The sequence below is a fragment of the Somniosus microcephalus genome, chromosome 30, assembly GCF_052327205.1.
Source record: "Somniosus microcephalus isolate GS21.2 chromosome 30, FLI_Smic_1.0, whole genome shotgun sequence".
NCBI lineage: Eukaryota > Metazoa > Chordata > Chondrichthyes > Squaliformes > Somniosidae > Somniosus > Somniosus microcephalus.
The window spans coordinates 1,371,249-1,397,568 of NC_141016.1; the positions used below are offsets into that span (position 1 = coordinate 1,371,249).

At 51.0% G+C, this 26,320-nt stretch overlaps 1 protein-coding gene across 1 annotated transcript in view; it reads left to right on the forward strand.

Moving 5' to 3' along the window:
• The window catches only part of LOC147097851 (calcium-activated potassium channel subunit alpha-1-like), a 154,474-nt gene that overhangs the window by 3,349 nt on the left and 124,805 nt on the right, over positions 1 to 26,320 (forward strand). The window contains exons 3-7 of the mRNA XM_085970789.1: positions 7,084 to 7,203; positions 16,056 to 16,117; positions 16,370 to 16,460; positions 23,634 to 23,745; positions 25,403 to 25,478. Of these exons, the coding sequence (XP_085826915.1) occupies positions 7,084 to 7,203; positions 16,056 to 16,117; positions 16,370 to 16,460; positions 23,634 to 23,745; positions 25,403 to 25,478 (461 nt within the window). The remainder of the gene's footprint in view (positions 1 to 7,083; positions 7,204 to 16,055; positions 16,118 to 16,369; positions 16,461 to 23,633; positions 23,746 to 25,402; positions 25,479 to 26,320) is intronic.

Here is a 26,320-nt window from a genome sequence, read left to right on the forward strand (position 1 = left end):
TGCTGTCGAGCTTATTGAGTGTTGTTGGAGCTGCACTCATCCAGGCAAGTGGAGAGTATTCCATCACACTCCTGACTTGTGCCTTGTAGATGGTGGAAAGGCTTTGGGGAGTCAGGAGGTGAGACACTCGCCGCAGAATACCCAGCCTCTGACCTGCTCTTGTTGCCACAGTATTTATGTGACTGGTCCAGTTAAGTTTCTGGTCAATGGTGACCCCCAGGATGTTGATGGTGGGGGATTCGGCGATGGTAATACCGTTGAATGTCAAGGGGAGGTGGTTAGACTCTTGCTTGTTGGAGATAATCATTGCCTGGCACTTCTCTAGCGCGAATGTTACCTGCCACTTACCAGCCCAAGCCTGAACATTGTCCAGGTCTTGTTGTATGTGGGCATGGACTGCTTCATTATCTGAGGAGTTGTGAATGGCACTGAACACTGTGCAGTCATCAGCGAACATCCCCATTTCTGACCTTATGTTGGAGGGTGTTGTGTCTGTGTATAATAAGACACAGACTGCGGAGAACGGTACAACAGGTGTTTACTCAATGTGGCTCACACTGCAACTGATCTGTACAGATTACTACTCAGTGTTATATACAGGTGTGGTCACTGCTGGTACTGCAGTATACATGAGCTGTAAAACATAGTTCCCCCCTTATAAAGGTATATACATTACAATTCCTCCCCTTTTAGATTAACAGTACCATAACACTCATTTAACAATTAAATATCAAACTAATTACAATTAACACTTTTAACATGCAACATTAGCTGAAAATAGTCTATTTATATATTCAGTCTTTGGGGAGGCTTCCTGATCCTTTCTGGATAGCGCCTTTCCCGAGTGTCTTGCTCTTGGTGTGGAGGCGATTCTGGCCCCCTGTCGTCGGTTGGTTCATCAGCTTCCGATGCTACTGTTTCTGGGGTAGATGCGACCTGTACATCGGGTTCATCACCAGGTACGTATGGGCGAGGCATGGGGTTGACTTGTTCCTGTGACTCTAGGATCTGGTCAGCATGGCGTCTCACGATGCTCTCCCCAACGTCCACTGTGTACATTAGTGGGCCCTGCCGTGTGCATATCGTTCCTGGCTGCCATTTTTCTGTTCGGTAGTCGCGGGCCAAGACTGGTTGCCCTACATTGAAGCTCCTTGTTGGCTTCTCATGGATGTGCTGGAATTGCTTACTCTCAACATCTCTTCGTACGTTTGGTCTGAGCAAATCCAGGCGAGATCTTAACCTTCGGTTAAAGAACATCATGGCTGGGGCCTGGTTGGTGACTGCATGTGTCGCATTCCGGTAGGCAAACAGGAAATTGTCCACCTTGTGCTGCAGCGGAATGTTGTCATTGTACATAGCCTTTATTGCCTTCTTAAAGGTTTGTACGAACCTCTCAGCCAATCCATTTGTGGCTGGATGATACGGGGCGGATGTGTAATGCCTTACCCCATTCTTTTTCAAGAACCTCCGGAACTCTTCGGACACAAACTGTGGTCCGTTGTCGGAGCAAATCTGTTCTGGCAAGCCATTCCTGGCAAAAGTGGTCCGTAGGACTGCAATAGTTGTCTCCGTGGTGGTGGAGGACATTTTGATGACCTCAGGCCATTTCGAGTGCACATCCACGGCTATTAAAAACATTGAGTCCATGAATGGACCAGCAAAATCAATATGCACCCGTTGCCATGGAGATGAGGGCCACTCCCATGGGTGTAGAGGGGCCTGTGGTGGTGCATTTTGGACTTTCTGGCATCCTGAGCAGCTCTTGGTCAGGTCCTCGATTTGTTTATCGATTCCGGCCACCACACATAAGCCCTGGCTATGCTTTTCATTTTTACCCCTCCCAGATGACCCTCATGAAGCTCATTGAGCACTCTATCCCTTAACTTGGGTGGAATTACCACTTGGGATCCACACATCAAGGTCCCCCGGCACACTGACAGCTGTTCTCTCCTTGTCGAGAATGCTGGCAACAGTGAGTCGCCATGTGCTGGCCATCCCTTCACCGTCAAATCATAGACCCAAGACAGTGTCGGGTCATTTCGGGTTTCCTTTTCGATACAAGCGTTAGTTACCGGTAGGTATTCAACTATAGTCAAATGGAATATTTCGACAGGATCCACTGCTGGTGCTTCCTCCGCAGTAGGCAGTGGCAGGCGTGATAGCCCATCAGCATTTCCATGCTGTTTCGTGCCCTTATATTCAATCTCATAGTGGTGCGCCCCTAGAAAAAGTGACCATCTTTGTAGTCGTTGTGCAGTCATCACCGGAACGCCCTTCTTCGGATTAAAAATGGAGACAAGAGGCTGGTGATCAGTCAGCAAGGTGATTTTCTGCCCGTGCAGATAGTGATTGAACTTTTTCACTCCCCACACTAGGCTGAGGGCCTCCCTGTCAATCTGGGCGTAGTTACGCTCGGCTGAGGTTAGTGATCGTGACGCAAAGGCTATTGGCCTCTCTGAGCCGTCCGAGAATTTGTGCGACAGCACCGCTCCAATGCCGTAGGGTGACGCATCACATGCCAACCGAATTGGTAATGCTGGGTTGTAATGGGCCAATACCTCTTTCGATGTGATTAGTGTTTTGCTCTTCTGGAAAGCTCGTCTACATTCGTCATTCCACTTCCATGGCACCCCAGTTTGCAGTAGGGTGTTCAGTGGGTGTAGTATTGTAGACAAATTTGGCAAGAACTTATGGTAGTAGTTTACCAGCCCGAGGAACGACCTCAGTTGTGACACATTTTCCGGTGCTGGAGCCTTGACTACTGCCTCAATCTTCTCTGGGGACTTATGTAACCCCTCTTTATCGATAACGTGGCCACAATACGAGATCTGTTTTCTAAAAAACTCGCATTTGGGGCGGTTAGCTCGGAGCTCATATTCCTGCAATCTAGTGAGCACCTGCTCCAGGTTGGCAAGGTGATAACTGTCATTTTCGCCCGTGACCAGGATATCGTCCAAATAACACTGGGTCCCTGGGATCCCTTGCAGGACTTGTTCTATTGCCTTCTGCCAAATAGCCGGAGCTGATGCTACCCCGAATACCAGCCGGTTGTATTGGTAGAGACCTTTATGGGTGTTGATGGTGAGGTATTTTTTTGATGCTTCTTCTACCTCCATTTGCAGATACGCCTGGGCCAGATCAATCTTAGTGAAGCGTTTCCCTCCAGATAGCGAGGTGAAAATATCTTTAATCCGCGGAAGTGGATATTGTACAGTGTGAAGGAACGGGTTCACTGTTACCTTAAAGTCCCCACAGATGCGAACCTTCCCTGGTTCCCCAGGCGTGCTGCTCAACGACTTTTTCATCACAGGGACGATGGGTGTAGCCCACTCGCTCCAGTCTACCTTTGACAGTACAGCTGAACGTTCCAGACTCTCCAGCTCTGCTTCGATGGCTGGGCGGATCGCATAAGGTACCGGTCTGGCCTTAAAAAATTTTGGGCTTGCGTTTTCTTCAATTTTAATCATCGCTGTCATGCCTTTTAGTGTTCCGAGTCCTTGCTGGAACACTTCTTTCGCGTCAGTTAGGATCTTTGACAGTCGCCCAGGTGTGACGTCGTCATCCTTTTTGTCAGCCACAGTCAGTGCCTGTATGGAATGCCAATCCAGTTGTATTTTCCGGATCCATTCACGTCCCAGTAATGGTGGTCCTCCATCTTGCAATACATACAGGTCTAGTTTTGGTGTTTCCTTACCATTATATATAACGGTCACCCTTATTTTTCCTTTGGGGTAGACTTTTTGCCCCGTGTACGTCTTCAAAATAATTTTTGTGTCTCTCAAGGGTATGTGTGAGAATAGCCGCTCGTAGCCCCGTCAGTTTATGAATGTTAGGGCTGATCCTGTGTCCAATTCCATCTTTACCTGGACTCCTGCTAACTTGAGAGTGACCCAAATGGTTCGGTGATCCTCCGTTGTGATCACATTATGTAGTTTCAGACAACTCAGTTCCCTGCTTTCGGAGTCGTTATCACTCTTTTGTTCGTCTGAACTATTCTCCGTCATCTTATGTACCTTCTTGTACTTTCCTTTGGTAGGTTTCTTATTGCTGGTTTTCTTTCCCGACCTGCAGACTCGTGCTATGTGTCCTACTTTTCCACACTGTCTGCACACTTTGTCTTTGAACCAGCAATCATTCTGGTCGTGTGTTGTTCTGCCGCAGCGATAGCACTTCTCTGTTCCATATGACATTTCGTTTGTGCCATATTCTTGCAGTCTCTGTTGTATCTCTGCAGCACCCCGTGCTGCTGCTTCATATGATACCGCAATGCTGAAAGTCTTTTCCAGCGTAAGGTCCTTTTCAGATAAAAGCCGTTTCTGGGTTCCTTCACTTTGAAGCCCACACACAAACTTGTCCCTTAAGGTATCTGCCAGTCCCGTTCCAAACTGGCAGTGTTTCGATAGTTTGCGCAGTTCTGTTAAATAATCAGCATTGCTTTCATCCTTATGCTGGTTCCGTTTGTGAAACTTGAATCTTTCTGCTATCAGCAGCAGTGTGGGGTTTAAATGTTCCTTTAGTATCGTTACTATGTCTTCAAAACTCTTTTCCATTGGCTTCGTTGGGGTTACTAGATTTCGTAATAAACCATACGTCTTTGCACCCATTAAATTTAACAATACCGACGCTTTCTTGTCATCTGACACCTCATTTGCCTTGCAGTATACTTCTATTCGTTCGACATATGTAGTCCAATCTTCGACTTCATTGTCAAACGCGGTGATACTGCCACTCTTCGGCATTTTGGGTGTGGTTTAAAATGGCGTCTCCCAATGGCTTAAAATGGCGTCTCCCGCGCTTTCCTTCCTCCCCCGCTGCTGCCGCGCTTCTCCTGCGCTGCTGCCAACGCCGCTCTCGGCGGTCCTCGTGGCAATGGCGGCGCCTCGCGGGTTTCTGCGCGTCTCTCTCTCCCTCTCTTCGACGCTGCTCAGCCCCTGAACACCGGCTGCACCCTGTGCGCTCTGCCGTCTCTCTCCCTCCCCCATCGACGCTGCTCAGCCCTTTGCTGTGCCGCTCGGTCGGGCTCTAGCCCGCCGCTGTCCGGGAAGGGTCTGCGCACTACCTGTTGCCAGCCCGTTTCGCTGGACCACCTCGACTGGAAAGCCAAGCCTGGCTCTCGACAGCCTCCCCCGCAATTCTCGAGTCTCTGCTGGATGACTGGGCGGTTGCCCGTGGTCGACGCCCGAGTCTCTGGCCCTGACCTCCAATCCACTGATCTCCAGGAACGAATCCCCGGGAGGTGATGCAGAGTTGCAGGTAGGTTCGAACTTGCCTCGTCGTCAATGTTGTGTCTGTGTATAATAAGACACAGACTGCGGAGAACGGTACAACAGGTGCTTACTCAACGTGGCTCACACTGGAACTGATCTGTACAGATTACCACTCAGTGCTATATACAGGTGTGGTCACTGCCGGTACTGCAGTATACATGATCTGTAAAACATAGTTCCCCCCTTAAAGGTATATACATTACAGAGGGAAGGTCATTGATGAAGCAGCTGAAGATGGTTGGGCCTAGGACACTGCCCTGAGGAACTCATATCTCTTTTAATTCGTCCATTTTAATTCCAGTGAGGTGTTTGACGCTGCGCAAAGTCTCCACTTTCCCACGGCCTCCTGTACTTGCTGACAGTATGAGCGGCTGGTGGAGAGTCCTGGCAGCTTCAATCAGCTGGTCCACTGACTCTTGCAGACAAATCACATCAGCACCAACACACCCGCTGTATACAGCAAGGACTGTACCTTTAAAATGGAGAGCCAGAGAGAGAGACGGACGGGGAGAGAGAGACGGACGGGGAGAGAGAGAGAGACGGGGAGAAAGAGAGACGGAGAGAGAGAGAGAGACGGAGAGAGAGAGACAGGGAGAGGGAGAGAGATGGAGAGAGAGACAGAGAGAGAGACAGAGCAAGAGAGACAGACGGGGGAGAGAGAGAGACGGAGAGAGAGACGGAGAGAGAGACGAAGAGAGAGAGATGGAGAGAGAGACAGAGAGAGAGAGACAGAGAGAGAGAGAGACAGAGACAGAGAGAGAGAGAGAGGGACGGATGGAGAGAGAGAGAGAGACGGAGAGAGAGAGATGGAGAGAGAGAGAGATGGATGGAGGGAGAAAGAGACAGAGAGAGAGAGACGGATAGATACATAGATAGAGAAACAGAGAAAGAGAGATAGACAGAAACAGAGCGAGACTAGGAAGAGAAAGGCAGGGATAAGAGAGTTTAACAAATTTACACAGCCTGAGCTGGGCCACCAGTGTGTCCTTTTGCATTTTAATCTTGTCGTGAAGGTTAATGAACGTGGTTTTATATAACGCCTCAGGATTCCCCACAGAAAACATGGCAACCAATTTGCGCACAGCAAGTTCCCACGAATAGTAAATGAGATGAATGATAGTCTGTTTCGGTGGTGTTGGTTAGGGGAAAATGTCAGCCAGGACACTGGGAGAACAAATAGAGATGATCTCTTACCCCCACCCACTCCTCCTAAATGCCCCACCCCATGGATTGTCAACACTCCAGGATTGGCCTGGAGTCTCCAGGAATTGAAGGCTAATCTCCGGGACACTCTACGAGTAATCCCGGGAGAAATATCATCGGGCTGTTAAAGAAATCATTAAAAAAAAAAATTTTTTGAACATTTTTGTTTAATAGTTATAAAAATATCAGACACGCAAGTCAAGAATCATCGAATTGGATAACGAGGAGTCTGTTTGCTTTACGATGGACCGTGGGAATTGGGGGCACAGCGGGAATGGACGTGTTGGCCGACCAATGGCGGAAGTGAGCGGGGGAGGGGGGGGCGCTTGGAGGTAGGCGGTCTTGTGGTGGCACCTCCAGGAATATGGCCAATCAGAGTTGGCGATCCGAGCCTCCCCTTATCGGGATGTCCCTGGTTGTCCAAAGTAGCTGGGCCGAGATGAGGCACTCGTCATGTGGGGGATGGTGGAGCCCACAGTAAACAGCGTGTAGCTCCCAAACCACCACACCACTCCCCAGTGGGGCTCAGTGCCAGGAAACCCACAACAGCTGTTTGTGTCTGGATGGTACGGAGTCCCCTTTCACCTAACTGTCGATGCTAAATGTGTCTTAGGAGCTTGAAAAACTGGATGCCACAGAGACGTCGAAAATAAAGTCCGTCAGTTTGATGATCGCAGTCCAGGAATGGGCACAACGAATGATATCAGCTCAGTCTCTGATTGGCCAAGTGCTGGTGAGTAACAAGAGTGAAAGGTCACACCAGAGACACCTACACTTAGAACAAGGGCTTACTAAAGACATAGCTTGTGTGGAAAGCCAGCAGAGACTCTGGGCGAAGGAGCACATCAGTGACCAGAGAACCACCCTCCTGATGACTATCCAGTGACTGGCTGGATCATTTAACGCCATGGTTATTGCCCAAGGATGTGCTCAGGATGGGGCGCAACGCCCTCTGTGGTCAAATGCCCTGTAGCCACTCGTTGTGACATTTACCCCAACTAGGCTTTGAGGAAAGGAGCAAAAGAGGGTTCGAAAAATCAGTCCAAAAATAAAAGAGAAAAAAAATATCCAATTTGGATATTGGGGTTGAGGTGACAATAATCACCCCTCACCCTGAAGGTCCCATGTTTCATATCCGGTCAAAGAGGACAGGTCCCTCTGAGTGACAATAGTTTGTCCATTTTGTAACACTTCTTCAAAGTTGCCAACCCAACACAGTAGTATAGGCCTGACAAAGAATAATGAAGGACTTGCTGGGCTGGGAGACTTAAGAACATAAGAATTAGGAGCAGGAGTGGGCCATTCGACCTCTCGAGCCTGCTCCGCCATTCAATAAGATCATGGCCGATCTTCTACATCACTTTCCTGCCCAATCTCCATATCCCTTGATTCCCTTAGTGTCTAAAATCTGTTGATCTCAGCCTTGAATATACTCAACGGCTGAGCATCCACAGCCCTCTGAGGCAGAGAATTCCAAAGATTCACCACCCTCTGAGTGAAGAAATTTTTCTTTAACTTAGTCCTAAATGGCCGACCCCTTATCTTGAGACTATGACTCCTAGTTTTAGATTTAAAAACTCTAATTGATTTGTCAAACACGATTTCCCTTTCATAAATCCATGTTGACTCTGCCCAATCCTATTATGATTTTCTAAGTGCCCTGTTACCACATCCTTAATAATGTATTCTAGCATTTTCCCTACTACTAATGTCAGGCCAACTGAGCTCTCTCCCTCCTTTCCTGAATACATCCCAGTCCACGGGGACCATCCTAGAATCTAGAGAATTTTGGAAGATCACAACTGATGCATTCACTATTGCTGCAGCCACCTCTTTTTAAAACCCTAGGATTTAGAAACATAGAAGATAGGAGCAGGAGGAGGCCATTCGGCCCCTCGAGCCTGCTCTGCCATTCAATGAGATCATGGCTAATCATCCAAATTCAGTACCCTGTCTCTGCCTTCTCCCCATACCCCTTGATCCCTTTAGCCTTAAGAAATATATCTAACTCCTTCTTGAATATATTTAATGAATTGGCCTCTACTGCCTTGTGTGGTAGAGAATTCCACAGGTTCATCACTCTCTGGGTGAAGAAATTCCTCCTCATCTCTGTCCTAAATGGCTTACCCCTTATCCTTAGACTGTGACCCCTGGTTCTGGACTCCCCGACCATCGGGAACATCCTTCCTGCATCTAGTCTGTCTAGTCCTGTTAGAATTTTATAAGTTTCAATGAGATCCCCTCTCATTCTTCTAAACTCCAGTGAGTATAAGCCCAATCGACACAATCTCTCCTCATACGTCATTCCTGCCATCCCAGGTATCAGCCTGGTGAATCTTCGCTGCACTCCCTCCATGGCAAGAACATCCTTCCTCAGATAAGGCGACCAAAACTGCACACAATACTCAAGATGTGGTCTCACCAAGGCCCTGTACAACTGCAGCAAGACATCCTTGTTCCTGTACTCGAACCCTCTCGCTACGAAGGCCAACATACCATTTGCCTTCTTAACCGCCTGCTGCACCTGCATGCTTACCTTCAGCGACTGGTGCACAAGGACACCCAGGTCTCGTTGCACTTCCCCTTCTCCCAATCTATTGCCATTCAGATAATAATCTGCCTTCCTGTTTTTGCTACCAAAGTGGATAACCTCGCATTTATCCACGTTATATTGCATCTGCCATGTTTCTGCCCAATCACCCAACCTGTCCAAATCATACTGGAGTTTCTCAGTATCCTCCTCACAGCACACACGCCCACCCAGCTTTGTGTCGTCTGCAAACTTGGAGATATTACATCTAGTTCCCTCGTCTAGATCATTAATATATATAGTGAATAGCTGGGGTCCTAGGACTGATCCCTGTGGTACCCCACTAGTCACTGCCTGCCACTCGGAAAAAGACCCGTTTATTTCAACTCTTTGCTTTCTGTCTGCCAACCTGTTCTCTATCCAAGTCAATACCTTGCCCCCAATCCCATGTGCCTTAACTTTACACGCTAATCTCTTATGCGGGACCTTATCGAAAGCCTTCTGAAAGTCCAAATACACCACATCCACTGGTTCTCCCTTATCTATTTTACCAGATACATCCTCAAAAAATTCCAGTAGATTAGTCAAGCACGATTTACCTTTTGTAAATCCATGTTGACTTTGTCCGATCCTTTCACTGTTTTCCAAGTGCTCTGCTATTACATCTTTTATAATGGACTCTAGCATTTTCCCCACTACCGATGTCAGGCTTACCGGTCTATAATTCCCCGTTTTCTCTCTACCACCTTTTTTGAATAGTGGGGTAACATTAGCTACCCTCCAATCCATGGGAACTGTTCCAGAGTTTATCGAATTTTGGAAGATGATCAGCAATGCATCTACGATTTCTAGGGCCACTTCCTTAAGTACCCTAGGATGTAGATTATCAGGCCCTGGGGATTTATCGGCCTTCAATCCCGTCAATTTCCCTAACACCATTTCCCTACAAATACTGATTTCGTTTAGTTCCCTCCTTTCATCAGACCCTATGTTCCCCGACATCTCTGGGAGGTTATTTGTGTCCTCCCTTTGTGAAGACAGAACCAAAGTATGTATTTAATTGGTCTGCCATTTCTTTGTTCCCCATTATAAATTCCCCTGATTCTGGCTGCAAGGGAACTACGCTTGACTTCACCAATCTTTTTCTCTTCACATTTCTATAAAAGCTTTTACAGCCATCAGGTCCAGGGGATTTGTCGGCTTTTAATCCCATTAGTTTCTCAAGAACTTATTCTTTCCTAATAGAGTCAACACGGTTTTATGAAAGGGGAATCATTATTTGACAAATCTATCAGTGTTTTTGAGGGTGTATCTAACAGGGTAGATAAGGGGGAATCAGTGGAAGTAGTATATTTGGATTTTCAAAAGGCAAACTTGTAGAAGTTCTTACAATCTGTTTTTATATTTCTTGTGAGTTTACTCTCAGGGATTATGAATTATTTCTTTTAAATGTTTGCCACTGCTTATCTACCGTCATATCTTTGAATATAATTTCCCAATCTACCTTAGCCAACTCTCCCCTCATACCTACGTAATTGGCTTTGTTTTTGTTTAAATTTAAGACCCTAGTTGCGGACTTAACTGCATCACTCTCAAACTCAATATACCCAGCCCTACTTCCCACTCACTCATCCCGACATCCCACCCACCTAGTCCAACATCCCACCCACCCAGCCCAACATCACACTCACCCAGTCCAACATCACACTCACCCAGTCCAACATCACACTCACACAGTCCAACATCACACTCACCCAGTCCAACATCACACTCACCCAGTCCAACATCACACCCACCCAGCCCAACATCACACTCACCCAGCCCAACATCACACTCACCCAGCCCAACATCACACTCACCCAGCCCAACATCACACTCACCCAGTCCAACATCACACTCACCCAGTCCAACATCACACTCACCCAGTCCAACATCACACCCACCCAGCCCAACATCACACTCACCCAGTGCAACATCCCACCCACCCAGCCCAAAATCCCACCCACCCAGTCCAACATCACACTCACCCAGTCCAACATCACACTCACCCAGTCCAACATCACACTCACACAGTCCAACATCACACTCACCCAGTCCAACATCACACTCACCCAGTCCAACATCACACCCACCCAGCCCAACATCACACTCACCCAGCCCAACATCACACTCACCCAGCCCAACATCACACTCACCCAGCCCAACATCACACTCACCCAGTCCAACATCACACTCACCCAGTCCAACATCACACTCACCCAGTCCAACATCACACCCACCCAGCCCAACATCACACTCACCCAGCCCAACATCACACTCACCCAGCCCAACATCACACTCACCCAGCCCAACATCACACTCGCCCAGTCCGACATCACACTCACCCAGTTCGACATCACACTTACCCAGTCCGACATCACACCCACCCAGCCCGACATCACACTCACCCAGCCCGACATCACACTCACCCAGTCCGACATCACACTCACCCAGTGCGACATCACACTCACCCAGTGCGACATCACGCTCACCCAGTGCGACATCACACTCACCCAGTGCGACATCACACTCACCCAGTGCGACATCACACTCACCCAGTCCGACATCACACTCACCCAGCCCGACATCACACTCACCCAGTCCAACATCCCACCCACCCGGCCCAACATCACACTCACCCACTCCAACATCACACTCACCCAGCCCGACATCACACTCACCCAGTGCGACATCACACTCACCCAGTGCGACATCACACTCACCCAGTCCGACATCACACTCACCCAGTCCGACATCACACTCACCCAGCCCGACATCACACTCACCCAGTCCAACATCACACCCACCCAGCCCAACATCACACTCACCCAGTCCAACATCACACTCACCCAGCCCTACATCACACTCGCCCAGTGCGACATCACACTCACCCAGCCCTACTTCCCACTCACCCATCTCGACATCCCACTCACCCAGCCCAACATCACACTCACCCAGTGCGACATCACACTCACCCAGCCCTACTTCCCACTCACCCATCTCGACATCACACTCACCCAGCCCGACATCACACTCACCCAGTCCGACATCACACTCACCCAGTCCGACATCACACTCACCCAGTCCGACATCACACTCACCCAGTCCCACATCACACTCACCCAGCCCAACATCACACTCACCCTGTCCAACATCACACTCAGCCAGTCCGACATCACACTCACCCAGCCCAACATCACACTCACCCAGCCCGACATCACACTCACCCAGCCCAACATCACACTCACCCAATCCCACATCACACTCACCCAGTCCGACATCACACTCACCCAGTCCGACATCACACTCACCCAGCCCAACATCACACTCACCCAGTCCGACATCACACTCACCCAGCCCAACATCACACTCTCCCAGTCCAACATCACACTCACCCAGTCCGACATCACACTCACCCAGCCCGACATCACACTCACCCAGCCCAACATCACACTCTCCCAGTCCAACATCACACTCACCCAGCCCGACATCACACTCACCCAGCCCAACATCACACTCTCCCAGTCCAACATCACACTCACCCAGCCCAACATCACACTCACCCAGTCCGACATCACACTCACCCAGCCCAACATCACACTCTCCCAGTCCAACATCACACTCACCCAGTCCGACATCACACTCACCCAGTCCGACATCACACTCACCCAGCCCAACATCACACTCTCCCAGTCCAACATCACACTCACCCAGTCCGACATCACACTCACCCAGCCCAACATCACACTCACCCAGTCCGACATCACACTCACCCAGTCCGACATCACACTCACCCAGCCCAACATCACACTCACCCAGTCCAACATCACACTCACCCAGTCCCACATCACACTCACCCAGTCCGACATCACACTCACCCAGCCCAACATCACACTCACCCAGTCCGACATCACACTCACCCAGTCCGACATCACACTCACCCAGCCCAACATCACACTCACCCAGTCCGACATCACACTCACCCAGCCCAACATCACACTCACCCAGTCCAACATCACACTCAGCCAGTCCGACATCACACTCACCCAGCCCGACATCACACTCACCCAGTCCAACATCACACTCACCCAGCCCAACATCACACTCACCCAGTCCAACATCACACTCACCCAGTCCAACATCACACTCACCCAGCCCAACATCACACTCACCCAGTCCAACATCACACCCACCCAGCCCAACATCACACTCACCCAGTCCGACATCACACTCACCCAGTCCGACATCACACTCACCCAGTCCGACATCACACTCACCCAGTCCCACATCACACTCACCCAGCCCAACATCACACTCACCCAGCCCAACATCACACTCACCCAGCCCGACATCACACTCACCCAGCCCAACATCACACTCACCCAGTCCCACATCACACTCACCGAGTCCGACATCACACTCACCCAGTCCGACATCACACTCACCCAGCCCAACATCACACTCACCCAGTCCGACATCACACTCACCCAGCCCAACATCACACTCTCCCAGTCCAACATCACACTCACCCAGTCCGACATCACACTCACCCAGCCCGACATCACACTCACCCAGCCCAACATCACACTCTCCCAGTCCAACATCACACTCACCCAGCCCGACATCACACTCACCCAGCCCAACATCACACTCTCCCAGTCCAACATCACACTCACCCAGCCCAACATCACACTCACCCAGTCCGACATCACACTCACCCAGCCCAACATCACACTCTCCCAGTCCAACATCACACTCACCCAGTCCGACATCACACTCACCCAGTCCGACATCACACTCACCCAGCCCAACATCACACTCTCCCAGTCCAACATCACACTCACCCAGTCCGACATCACACTCACCCAGCCCAACATCACACTCACCCAGTCCGACATCACACTCACCCAGTCCGACATCACACTCACCCAGCCCAACATCACACTCACCCAGTCCAACATCACACTCACCCAGTCCCACATCACACTCACCCAGTCCGACATCACACTCACCCAGCCCAACATCACACTCACCCAGTCCGACATCACACTCACCCAGTCCGACATCACACTCACCCAGCCCAACATCACACTCACCCAGTCCGACATCACACTCACCCAGCCCAACATCACACTCACCCAGTCCAACATCACACTCAGCCAGTCCGACATCACACTCACCCAGCCCGACATCACACTCACCCAGTCCAACATCACACTCACCCAGCCCAACATCACACTCACCCAGTCCAACATCACACTCACCCAGTCCAACATCACACTCACCCAGCCCAACATCACACTCACCCAGTCCAACATCACACCCACCCAGCCCAACATCACACTCACCCAGTCCAACATCACACTCACCCAGCCCAACATCACACTCACCCAGTCCCACATCACACTCACCCAGTCCCACATCACACTCACCCAGTCCCACATCACACTCACCCAGCCCGACATCACACTCACCCAGTCCGACATCACACTCACCCTGTCCGACATCACACTCACCCTGTCCGACATCACACTCACCCAGTCCGACATCACACTCACCCAGCCCGACATCACACTCACCCAGTCCGACATCACACTCACCCTGTCCGACATCACACTCACCCTGTCCGACATCACACTCACCCAGTCCGACATCACACTCACCCAGTCCGACATCACACTCACCCAGTCCGACATCACACTCACCCAGTCCGACATCACACTCACCCAGTCCAACATCACACTCACCCAGCCCAACATCACACTCACCCAGTCCGACATCACACTCACCCAGCCCGACATCACACTCACCCAGCCCGACATCACACTCACCCAGTCCGACATCACACTCACCCTGTCCGACATCACACTCACCCTGTCCGACATCACACTCACCCAGTCCGACATCACACTCACCCAGCCCGACATCACACTCACCCAGCCCGACATCACACCCACCCAGCCCAACATCACACTCACCCAGTCCAACATCACACTCACCCAGCCCAACATCACACTCACCCAGTCCTACATCACACTCACCCAGTCCCACATCACACTCACCCAGTCCCACATCACACTCACCCAGCCCGACATCACACTCACCCAGTCCGACATCACACTCACCCTGTCCGACATCACACTCACCCTGTCCGACATCACACTCACCCAGTCCGACATCACACTCACCCAGCCCGACATCACACTCACCCAGTCCGACATCACACTCACCCTGTCCGACATCACACTCACCCTGTCCGACATCACACTCACCCAGTCCGACATCACACTCACCCAGTCCGACATCACACTCACCCAGTCCGACATCACACTCACCCAGTCCGACATCACACTCACCCAGTCCGACATCACACTCACCCAGCCCGACATCACACTCACCCAGTCCGACATCACACTCACCCAGCCCGACATCACACTCACCCAGCCCGACATCACACTCACCCAGTCCGACATCACACTCACCCTGTCCGACATCACACTCACCCTGTCCGACATCACACTCACCCAGTCCGACATCACACTCACCCAGCCCGACATCACACTCACCCAGCCCGACATCACATTCACCCAGTCCGACATCACACTCACCCAGTCCGACATCACACTCACCCAGCCCGACATCACACTCACCCAGCCCGACATCACACTCACCCAGCGCGACATCATACTCACCCAGCCCTACTTCCCACTCACCCATCTCGACATCACACTCACCCAGTCCGACATCATACTCACCCAGTCCGACATCACACTCACCCAGTCCGACATCACACTCACCCAGTCCGACATCACACTCACCCAGTCCGACATCACACTCACCCAGCCCGACATCACATTCACCCAGCCCAACATCACACTCACCCAGTGCGACATCATACTCACCCAGTGCGACATCACACTCACCCAGTGCGACATCACGCTCACCCAGTCCAACATCCCATCCACCCAGTCCAATATGTATGCTAATGTTATGTGACAGATGTCTCTTTTTGATAGGTGGTGTTGGTGTTCTTACTGAGCTTTGGTTCCCTCTTCATCTACTTTGTAACATCAATAGAGTAAGTATTTAATGAGAGAGGAACTGAGATAGTGCTGTTGACACATGGTGGGGTCCAGCAAGAGCAGGGCTGGTGGCCTGGTGACCCTTTGTAAAGGGAAATGCTCATCCATTTTCAGCTGGCATTGCTGGTGGGAAGAGGGGAGAATTCTCCTCCTTAGGTGGGCAGGTGGGTGGGATTCTGGGGAGGACAGAATTTGGAGCGGATCCAGTGGGTCAGAAGAGATTTTGATTTGTTCTTCCATTTCTACAGGTATAATGAAAGCACCAAGGTGGTTTTGGGCACGCTACAGTCAGTTGATCTGGGGTTTAACGCATTCTTTCTGTTTTACTTTGGACTGCGTGTAAGTAGTTTGCCTTTCTTTTGTTTCATTGTACTCGCGCCATGGAGTCAGAAGGCTGTGGGTTCAAGCCCCACTCCAGAGACTTGAGCACAAAAATCTAGACTACTATTCGAGGTGCACCAACGCCTCGATTTTAAAATTCTCAGCCTTGTGCTCAAATCCCTCCATGGCCGGCCCTCTCTCCCTCCCTATCTCTGTAACATTCTCCAGCCCTACATCCCTCCGAGATCTGGGGGTAGCGTGGGGCGGGGTGGGGTGGGGTGGGGTAGCGTGGGTAGCTTGGAGTGGGGTGGGGTGGGGTTGCGTGGGGTGGGGTGGGGTGGGGTGGGAGTAATGTGGGGTGGGGTAGGGTGGGAGTAACGTGGGGTGGGGTGGGGTAGGGTAGGGTAACGTTGGGTGGGGTAGCGTGGGGTGTGAGTAACGTGGGTGGGGTGGGATGGGAGTAACGTGGGTGGGGTGGGGAGGGGTGTGGTGGGGTGGAGTAAGGTGGGTGGGGTGGGGAGGGGTGGGGTGGGGTGGTGTAAGGTGGATGGGGTGGGGAGGGGTGGGGTGGAGTAAGGTGGGTGGGGTGGGGTGGAGTAGGGTGGGGTGTGGTGGGGTGGGGTGTGGTGGGGTGGGGTAGGGTGTGTGGTGTATGTAACCTGTTCCACCTTAAGAGAACTTAAGCCTGTTCCACATTAAGAGATGTACTACTTTCTCTGGCTGCTGTATACGTAATACCGGTGGTGACCACCGGTATATAAGCACTGTGTAGTAATATTGTATTTAGTATAGTCCTGACCTCCAACCAGTAAAGACCTGTTGAACTTTAATCTTGTAGTCTGTGTTAGTAATTACAACTAGAACACACAGACTTAACAGTGGCGATGAGTCCGATTCTTACCCTGCGGCAGTTTATATCCACGGCGGCTTCGTCCACAGAACGGACGTCGAAGAGAGGCTTCCACCCTCATCACCCTGCTGGAAGACACGTCGCGCGGCAGACATCGAGAAACCAGAGTGCAGAAGACATCCTGAACTCGAAGCCTCCATCAGCGGCTGTCAGCTATCTTCTTTCTACCTCGGTGGTGGGTAAGCCGGGCAGCGACGCGACCAGAAAGTCGGCCGCGTTGGCTGTACAGACGGGGAGGGAAGACGGAGGAATAAGGGCGGTGAGATCGATCGCGACCGGAGATAAGGGCCGGGCCGCATTCAGGCCGAAAGGCGCAGCGCGGGGACATTGATCGCGGCTGGTGATAAGGGCCGGGCCGCATTCGGGCTAAAAAGGCGCAGCGTCTGGGGCAACTGAAGGCGCAAGAGCCGCGGTGAAGCGGAGACAGCGTCGGGGGACGGGTGAAGACCGCCAAGCGCGGGAAAACCGCCATTTTGTAGGCGGAGGACGAAGACAAGAGCGGGAAGCTGCCATCTTGGATAAAAATAAAAATAAATTAAATTGCAACGATGCCTAAACATGGGAACATTAATACCTTTGATAGCGACATCGAAGATTGGGCCATGTATGTAGAACGCATACAAAATTATTGTAAAGCAAATAAAATCCCAGATGAAGAGAAAGCACTAACATTATTAAACTTAATGGGTGCGAAGACATACGGGCAATTGAAATACCTTTTATCACCAGATGAACCGGCGGATAAGACGTTCGAGGAGATTGTTACTGTCCTGAAAAATCATCTAAACCCCACGCCGCTGATGCTAGCGGAACGATTTAAATTTTACAGCAGAAGGCAGCTGAAGGATGAAAGCAATGCTGAATATTTAATGGAATTACGTAAGCTAGCAAAGTACTGTCAGTTTGGAACGAGACTGACAGAGGCGCTACGAGATAAATTTGTGTGTGGTTTATTAAAAGAAGATACACAAAAGCGACTGCTCGAGGAGAATGAGCTGACGCTTGAGAAAGCGGTCACTATGGCAGCAGCACACGAAGCCGCAGCGAGAGGCACGGCAGTAATGCAGCTACGGTCACTGGAACTCAGTACAAATAAATTGGGTTTGAGTACTGTAAAATGTTATCGTTGTGGAAAGACAACGCACGATCAGAACCAGTGTTGGTTTAAAAACCAAGAATGCAGAATGTGTGGCAGGCTTGGCCACATAGCTAAAGTATGCCGGTCAGGAAAGAAGACCAGCAACAAAAAGTCACCGCAAGGAAAATACATAAAGGTACACAAGGTGACAAAGAACAGTTCGACCGAACAAAAGTCAGATTCAGACGCTAGCAGTAATGAACTGGGTAGCTTAAGAGTACACAACGTTGGTAAGGATGCAGATCTCCAGACAATTTGGGTCACCCTTCAGATAGCAGGAGTCCAAGTAAAGATGGAATTGGACACTGGATCGGCATTGACGGTCATGAATAAGAAAGATTACAAAAGGTTATTCCAACATATTCCCCTACGGGATACGGAGATTATATTGAAAACATACACGGGGCAAAGAGTGTACCCCATTGGAAAGATAGAGGTAAAAGTGGTCCACAAGGGCGAAGAAAGCCAAGTAATGGACTTATATGTGCTACCTGAAGGAGGTCCACCACTACTGGGACGGGAGTGGATTAGGAAAATGAATATGGACTGGCACTCCTTGAAGGCACTAACGGTAGATTCCGGGGAAACAGATGTCAAACCTAAACGATTGTCCTATGCAATACAACCTACTGTAGAAGCGGAACTGGAAGCGCTAGAACGTTCAGGTGTACTGTCTAAGGTAGATTGGAGTGAGTGGGCTACGCCCATTGTTCCCGTTATGAAACGTCCTTCGAGCAACAAGCCAGGAGAACCAGGGAAGGTTCGCATCTGTGGAGATTTCAAAATCACCATTAATCCGGTGCTTCACACGGTGCAGTATCCGCTTCCGCGGATTGAGGATATTTTTGCTTCGTTGTCTGGTGGGAAACACTTCACCAAGATAGACCTGGCGCAGGTGTACTTGCAGATGGAGGTTGAAGAAGAGTCACGCCAATACCTCACGATCAACACGCATCGAGGTTTGTACCGGTACAATAGGCTGGTTTTTGGAGTGGCATCGGCTCCAGCAATTTGGCAGAGGGCCATGGAGCAGGTATTACAGGGAATTCCAGGCACACAATGTTACCTGGACGATATTCTGATTACAGGTGATGGTGATGAAGAACACCTCGCAAACTTGGAACTGGTGCTCAACAGACTGAAAGAGTATGGACTTAGAGTTAATCGGCAGAAATGTGAGTTCTTCCAGAAGCGGATCTCGTACTGTGGTCATGTCATTGACCGGGAGGGGCTTCATAAGTCTCCTGACAAGATAGAGGCAGTTGTAAAGGCTCCTGCTCCGGATAATGTCTCTCAGTTGAGGTCATTTCTAGGATTGATTAACTATTACCATAAATTTCTACCAAATCTATCCACGGTACTGCACCCGCTAAACGCTCTTTTACAGAAGGGGGTACCATGGGAATGGAGCGAAAACTGTAAGAAGGCATTTCGCAAAAGCAAAGAATTGACCACCTCAGAGGAAGTGTTGGCTCACTTCAACCCGACACTGCCTATTCGGTTGGCTTGTGATGCTTTTCCATATGGTATTGGGGCAGTACTCTCACACAAGTTGCCAAATGGCACGGAAAGGCCAGTCGCGTTTGCATCCAGATCATTGACCTCCGCTGAGCGCAACTATGTGCAGATCGATAGGGAGGCTCTCAGCCTTGTATGGGGAGTGAAGAAGTTTAATCATTACCTACAGGGCCAAAAATTCACACTTCTGACAGACCATCAGCCATTGGTATCCATTTTTAACCCTAAGAAGGGCGTTTCAGTGATGACAACACAGCGTCTCCAGAGATGGTCCCTTTTCCTAGGGGCACATCAATATCAAATAGAATTCAAAGGTATGAAGCAGCATGGCAATGCTGATGGGCTGTCGCGCCTGCCACTACCTGAAGAAGAAGAAACGACGAAAGTTGACCCTGTTGAGTTATTTCATTCGACCATCATCGAGTGTTTACCAGTCACCAATGCAAGTATTGAAAGAGAAAACAGGAACGACCCGACACTGTCCAGAGTCTACGAGGTGACAGTGAAAGGATGGCCAACACGTGGTGATCCTCTGTTACCGGCATTCTCGGCAAGGCGAGACCAGCTGTCCGTCTGCCATGGTACTTTGATGTACGGGACAAGAGTGATTATTCCTCCCAAGTTAAGGGAAAGAGTTCTAAAAGAACTGCATGAAGGTCATCTGGGGGGAGTTAAGATGAAAAGTCTTGCTAGGGCTTATGTATGGTGGCCGGGTATTGACCAACAGATAGAGGAGTTGACAAAAAGCTGCGCTGCGCTGGGTGCCAAAAAGTGCAAAATGCACCTCCGATCGCACCACTACACCCATGGGAATGGCCTTCAGCCCCATGGCAACGCGTACATATTGACTTTGCTGGTCCATTCATGGACTCCATGTTCCTAATTGCGGTGGACGCACATTCCAAATGGCCAGAAGTGATCAAGATGAATACCACTACTTCAGAAAAGACAATTGCGGTGTTAAGAACAATATTCGCAAGGAACGGATTGCCAGAACAGATATGTTCGGACAACGGACCACAGTTCGTGTCGGAAGAATTCCAAAAATTCTTAAAGAAGAATGGGGTGAAACATTATACCTCTGCCCCATATCATCCGGCGACAAATGGGTTGGCCGAGAGATTTGTCCAAACATTCAAAAAGGCAATAAAGGCCATGAACGATGATCAGATTCCGCTACAGCACAAGGTGGACAATTTCCTAATGGCATATCGAAACGCCGCTCATGCAGTGACTAACCAAAGTCCTGCCATGATGTTTTATAACAGGAGGTTGCGGTCCAGGTTGGACTTGTTAAAACCAAATGTGCGGAGGGAAGTGGAAAACAAACAGTTCCGGCATATTAATAACAAGACCACTCGAAGTTTCGACGTAGGACAACCAGTGTTGGCAAGGGGCTATGGAAACGAAAAATGGCAGTCCGGAACAATTCGGGCCAGACAAGGACCTCTGATGTACACAGTAGATATTGGTAACAATGTGATAAGGCGTCATGCGGATCAACTGGTAGAATCGAGAGCAAGGGTCGAACCCATGGTTGCGACAGAGACAACTGTGGAAGACGTTAATGAACCTGAAGCATCTACCTCGGCAGGGAATGTACCTGATGATGATAACACCCAATGCATGGGAGACCAACTAGAGGAGTCACCTCAGCAACAGGAATCAGAGACCACTGAAAGGCGTTATCCAAACCGAATCAGAAGGCCTCCTGAGAGACTGAACCTTTGAACTGTTTATACCTGAAGTTATATGTTATTATGTTATGTTAAATGGGGATATGACTGTTAAGCTAAAAAGGGAGGATTGTGGTGTATGTAACCTGTTCCACCTTAAGAGAACTTAAGCCTGTTCCACCTTAAGAGATGTATTACTTTCTCTGGCTGCTGTATACGTAATACCGGTGGTGACCACCGGTATATAAGCACTGTGTAGTAATATTGTATTTAGTATAGTCCTGACCTCCAACCAGTAAAAAAGACCTGTTGAACTTTAATCTTGTAGTCTGTGTTAGTAATTACAACTAGAACACACAGACTTAACAGGGTGGGTGGGGTGGGTGGGGTGGGGTAGGTGGGGTGGGGTGGGAGTAACGTGGGTGGGGTGGGGTAGGTGGGGTGGGAGTAACGTGGGTGGGGTGGGGTAGGGTGGAGTAGCGTGGGGTGGAGTAGGGTAGGTGGGGTGGGGTGGTAGGGTGGAGTAGCATGGGGTGGAGTAGGGTGGGGTAGGGTGGGTGGGGTGGGGTGGGGTAGCGTGGGGTGGGGTGGGGTGGGGTAGGGTGGGGTAGCGTGGGGTGGGGTGGAGTAGGGTGGGTGGAGTAGCATGGGGTGGAGTAGGGTGGGGTGGGGTAGGGTGGGTGGAGTAGGGTGGGGTGGGGTAGGGTGGGTGGGGTGGGGTGAGGTAGCGTGGGGTGGGGTGGGGTGGGGTAGGGTGGGTGGAGTAGGGTGGGGTGGGGTAGGGTGGGTGGGGTGGGGTGGGGTAGCGTGGGGTGGGGTGGGGTGGGGTAGGGTGGGGTAGCGTGGGGTGGGGTGGGGTGGAGTAGGGTGGGTGGAGTAGCATGGGGTGGAGTAGGGTGGGGTGGGGTAGGGTGGGTGGGGTGGGGTGAGGTAGCGTGGGGTGGGGTGGGGTGGGGTAGGGTGGGGTAGCGTGGGGTGGGGTGGGGTGGAGTCGGGTGGGTGGGGTGGGGTGGGGTGGGGTAGGTTGGAGTAGGGTGGGGTGGGGTGGGGTAGGTTGGAGTAGGGTGGGTGGGGTGGGGTGGAGTAGGGTGGGTGGGGTAGGGTGGGGTGGGGTGGGGTGGAGTAGGGTGGGAGGGGTGGGGTGGGGTAGGGTGGAGTAGGGTGGGGTGTGGTAGGGTGGGGTAGCGTGGGGTGGGGTGGGGTAGCGTGGGGTGGGGTGGGGTAGGGTGGGGTGTGGTAGGGTGGGGTGGGGTGGGGTGGAGTAGGGTGGGTGGGGTGGGGTAGGGTGGAGTAGGGTGGGTGGGGTGGGGTAGGGTGGAGTAGGGTGGGTGGGGTGGGGTGGAGTGGGGTGGGGTAGGGTGGAGTAGGGTGGGTGGGGTGGGGTGGAGTAGGGTGGGTGGGGTGGGGTAGGGTGAAGTCGGGTGGGTGGGGTGGGATAGGGTGGAGTAGGGTGGGTGGGGTGGGGTGGAGTAGGGTGGGGTGGGGTGGAGTAGGGTGGGTGGGGTGGGGTGGAGTAGGGTGGGTGGGGTGGGGTAGGGTGGAGTAGGGTGGGTGGGGTGGGATAGGGTGGGTGGGGTGGGGTGGGGTGGGGTGGAGTAGGGTGGGTGGGGTGGGGTGGAGTAGGGTGGGTGGGGTGGGGTAGGGTGGGTGGGGTGGGGTGGGGTGGAGTAGGGTGGGTGGGGTGGGCTAGGGTGGGTGGGGTAGGGTGGGTGGGGTGGGGTGGGGTAGGGTGGAGTAGGGTGGGGTGTGGTAGGGTGGGGTAGCGTGGGGTGGGGTGGGGTGGGGTAGGGTGCGTGGGGTGGGGTAGGGTGGAGTAGGGTGGGTGGGGTGGGGTAGGTGGGGTGGGGATCAACCTCTACTCCTGCTCCCGATCACTATCAAGCGATTCCTGGCTGGGAGTCGGGAGGAGATCCAGACCCGATGCTCACCTGCTTCTCTTTGTGTGACAGTACCTCGCAGCTGACGATAAGCTTCGGTTCTGGGTCGAGCTCAACTCCATTGTGGATTTCTTCACCATCCCTCCAGTCATTGTCTCACTCTACTTTAACAAGGACTGTATCGGTGAGTGCATGCTGTTACCGCTTATTTGTTCCTAACTCTCTTCTCGGTCGGCCAACACCTTGGACAGCGTTCACCCATATTTAAAATATTCTTGTTGCGCAGCATCTCGCCTACATCATGTAGTGGGCATGACTTCCTGAAACCAGGATTGTGGGTATGCTACTGTGGTAGGGGTAGTCCAACATTCCCGGAATGTTCTGGAATCTCCGGCATGCTGCTGTGAGCAACCCGGGGGAAAACAGATATTGAGCAGTGAATCAGATTGTTGTCACCTTCTCCATATTTTGGAACATTCCTGGAGGCTGTTTGGTCTGGCCGGTGTTTGAATTGCCACGGCAATGCCACCCTGCGTTCTACCAACCCTCTGGTTGGTGCTGCTCGCGACGCTGCCGTTACCTCGTGTGATGAGACTTCCCAGCATGCCTCCAACCAGAGTTGACGGCCCTGGGCTCTCAACACCTGAGCTCCTGAGTCCACCGTGGCGAATTGTGAAACGAAATTCAGTAAATCTGGTCACTTGTGGGTTGGCAGCAGGTAAAGTGACCGTGAAAGTGCCGGATTGTTTCTCCCCAGACTCGCCCCCAACAAGAAACACAAGCCTAGTTTATGCAACCTGTCCTCATAATTTAACTCTCTAAGTCCCGGTACCATTCTGGTGAATCTGCGCTGCTCCCCTCCAAGGCCAATATATCCTTCCTGAGGAGCGGGGCCCAGAACTGAACCCAGTCACTCCAGCCAGATATGGTCTGACCGAGGGTCTATCAGAAGGTTCTGGTGAGAGTCACGACACTCGGTGAGTAAATGCACTGAAGAACTGAGCAATGAAGACTCGGAGAGGTGTGCTTTGTCCTTTCCCCTCTGTGACCCGATTTCAAATGCAGTCCACGGGCATCGGATGAAAGTGCCTTCTCTGCCTTATAGCACGACACGACTGAGAATTAGACATAGATTAGAAGAGAATAGCCAGGGTCCTATGCCAGAAGGAGAGTTGGTTTGGTTTGGGAAGCGGGAAGATTCACATTGATGCAGCTAAGCTTTCCCTCAATGGTTGAGACTTGTTGAGATAGAATTTCCTCTATGAGGTGTCTTGAAGGAACTTGGGGAAGTAAGATTCTGCAGTCCACCCGGCCAGTCCCAAAAATGAAAGTCCATCTATCGCCCACTCCCTCAAACACTCCTTCACACAAAGGGCAGTGGAAATCTGGAACTCTCTCCCTCAAAAGGCTGTTGAGGCTGGGGGTCAATTGAACATTTCAAAATTGAGATTGATAGATTTTTGTTGGGTAAGATTATTAAGGGATGTGGAGCAAAGGCGGGCAAATGGAGGTGAGATACAGATCAGCCATGATCGAATTAAATGGTGGAACAGGCTCGAGGGCCTGAATGGCCTCCAACTGTTCCTGTGTTCCTATCCAATTCTCACTTACATTTTTCCACACTCTCTGGACAGTCCAGTTCGCATTTTGCTTTAGTTCAATCTCAACTGTCTGAAAGAAAGTCTTGCATTTCTGCAGCGCCTTTCACTACCTCAGGACGTTCCAAAGTAGTTTCAACCAATGAAGTACTTTTGAAGTCTAGTCACTGTTGTAATGTAGGAAACACGGCAGCCAATTTGCAGACAGCAAGGTGATTTTTGTTTTTGTTTGCCCTCACGCAGGCTTGAGGTTCCTGAGGTCTCTCCGCCTGCTGCAGTTGCCAGAAATATTGCAGTATTTAAGGATCCTGAAGAGAAAGTAAGTTATGCTGTGAGTGGTGGGGTCGATACTATCAGGTGGTATCGCAACAGCTTCGTAAAGTGCCGACAGCCAGCGGGCAGAGGGCCAGAAGATGTCAGGTGCTAAACACAAGCATGTCCTGAAGAACCTTTTACATTCTCTCTTCATCCACTATTCTCCCTTCTCATCCTAGCATGCGAGAGCTGACTGACTGCTGGCGAGAGAGCCACAGACCTGGGACCTTCTCTCGAGGGGAGGAAGTGATGCTTCAGCTGTGCAGAGCTTTGGTCAGACCACATCTGGAGTAACTGCGTTCAGTTCTGGGCCCCGCACCTCAGGAAGGATATATTAACCTTGGAGGGGGAGCAGCGCAGATTCACCAGAATGATACCGGGGCTAAAAGGGTTAAATTATGAGGTTGCATTGACGAGGCTTGTATTGTCTTGAGTTTAGAAGATTGAATAGTGATCTGATCGAGGTGTTTAAAATGTTTAAAAGGATTCGAAGGGTAGTTAGACAGGAGCAATTTCTTTTGGTGGGGGGAGTCCAGAACAAGGGGGCATAACCTTCAAATTAGAGCCAGGCCGTTCAGGGGTGATGTCAGGAAGCACTTCTTCACACAAAGGGTAGTGGAAATCTGGAACTCTCTCCCCCAAAAAGCTGTGGATGCTGGGGGTCAATTGGAGCTTCCAAGACTGAAGTTGATCGATTTTTATTGGGTAAGGGGTAGCAAGGGATACGGAGCAAAGACAGATCAATGGAGTTCAGGTACAGATTCGCCTTAATCTCATTGGCAGGGCTTCAGTTTAACGCCTCATCCGAAAGGCGGTACCTCTGACAGCGCAGCACTCCCTCAGCCT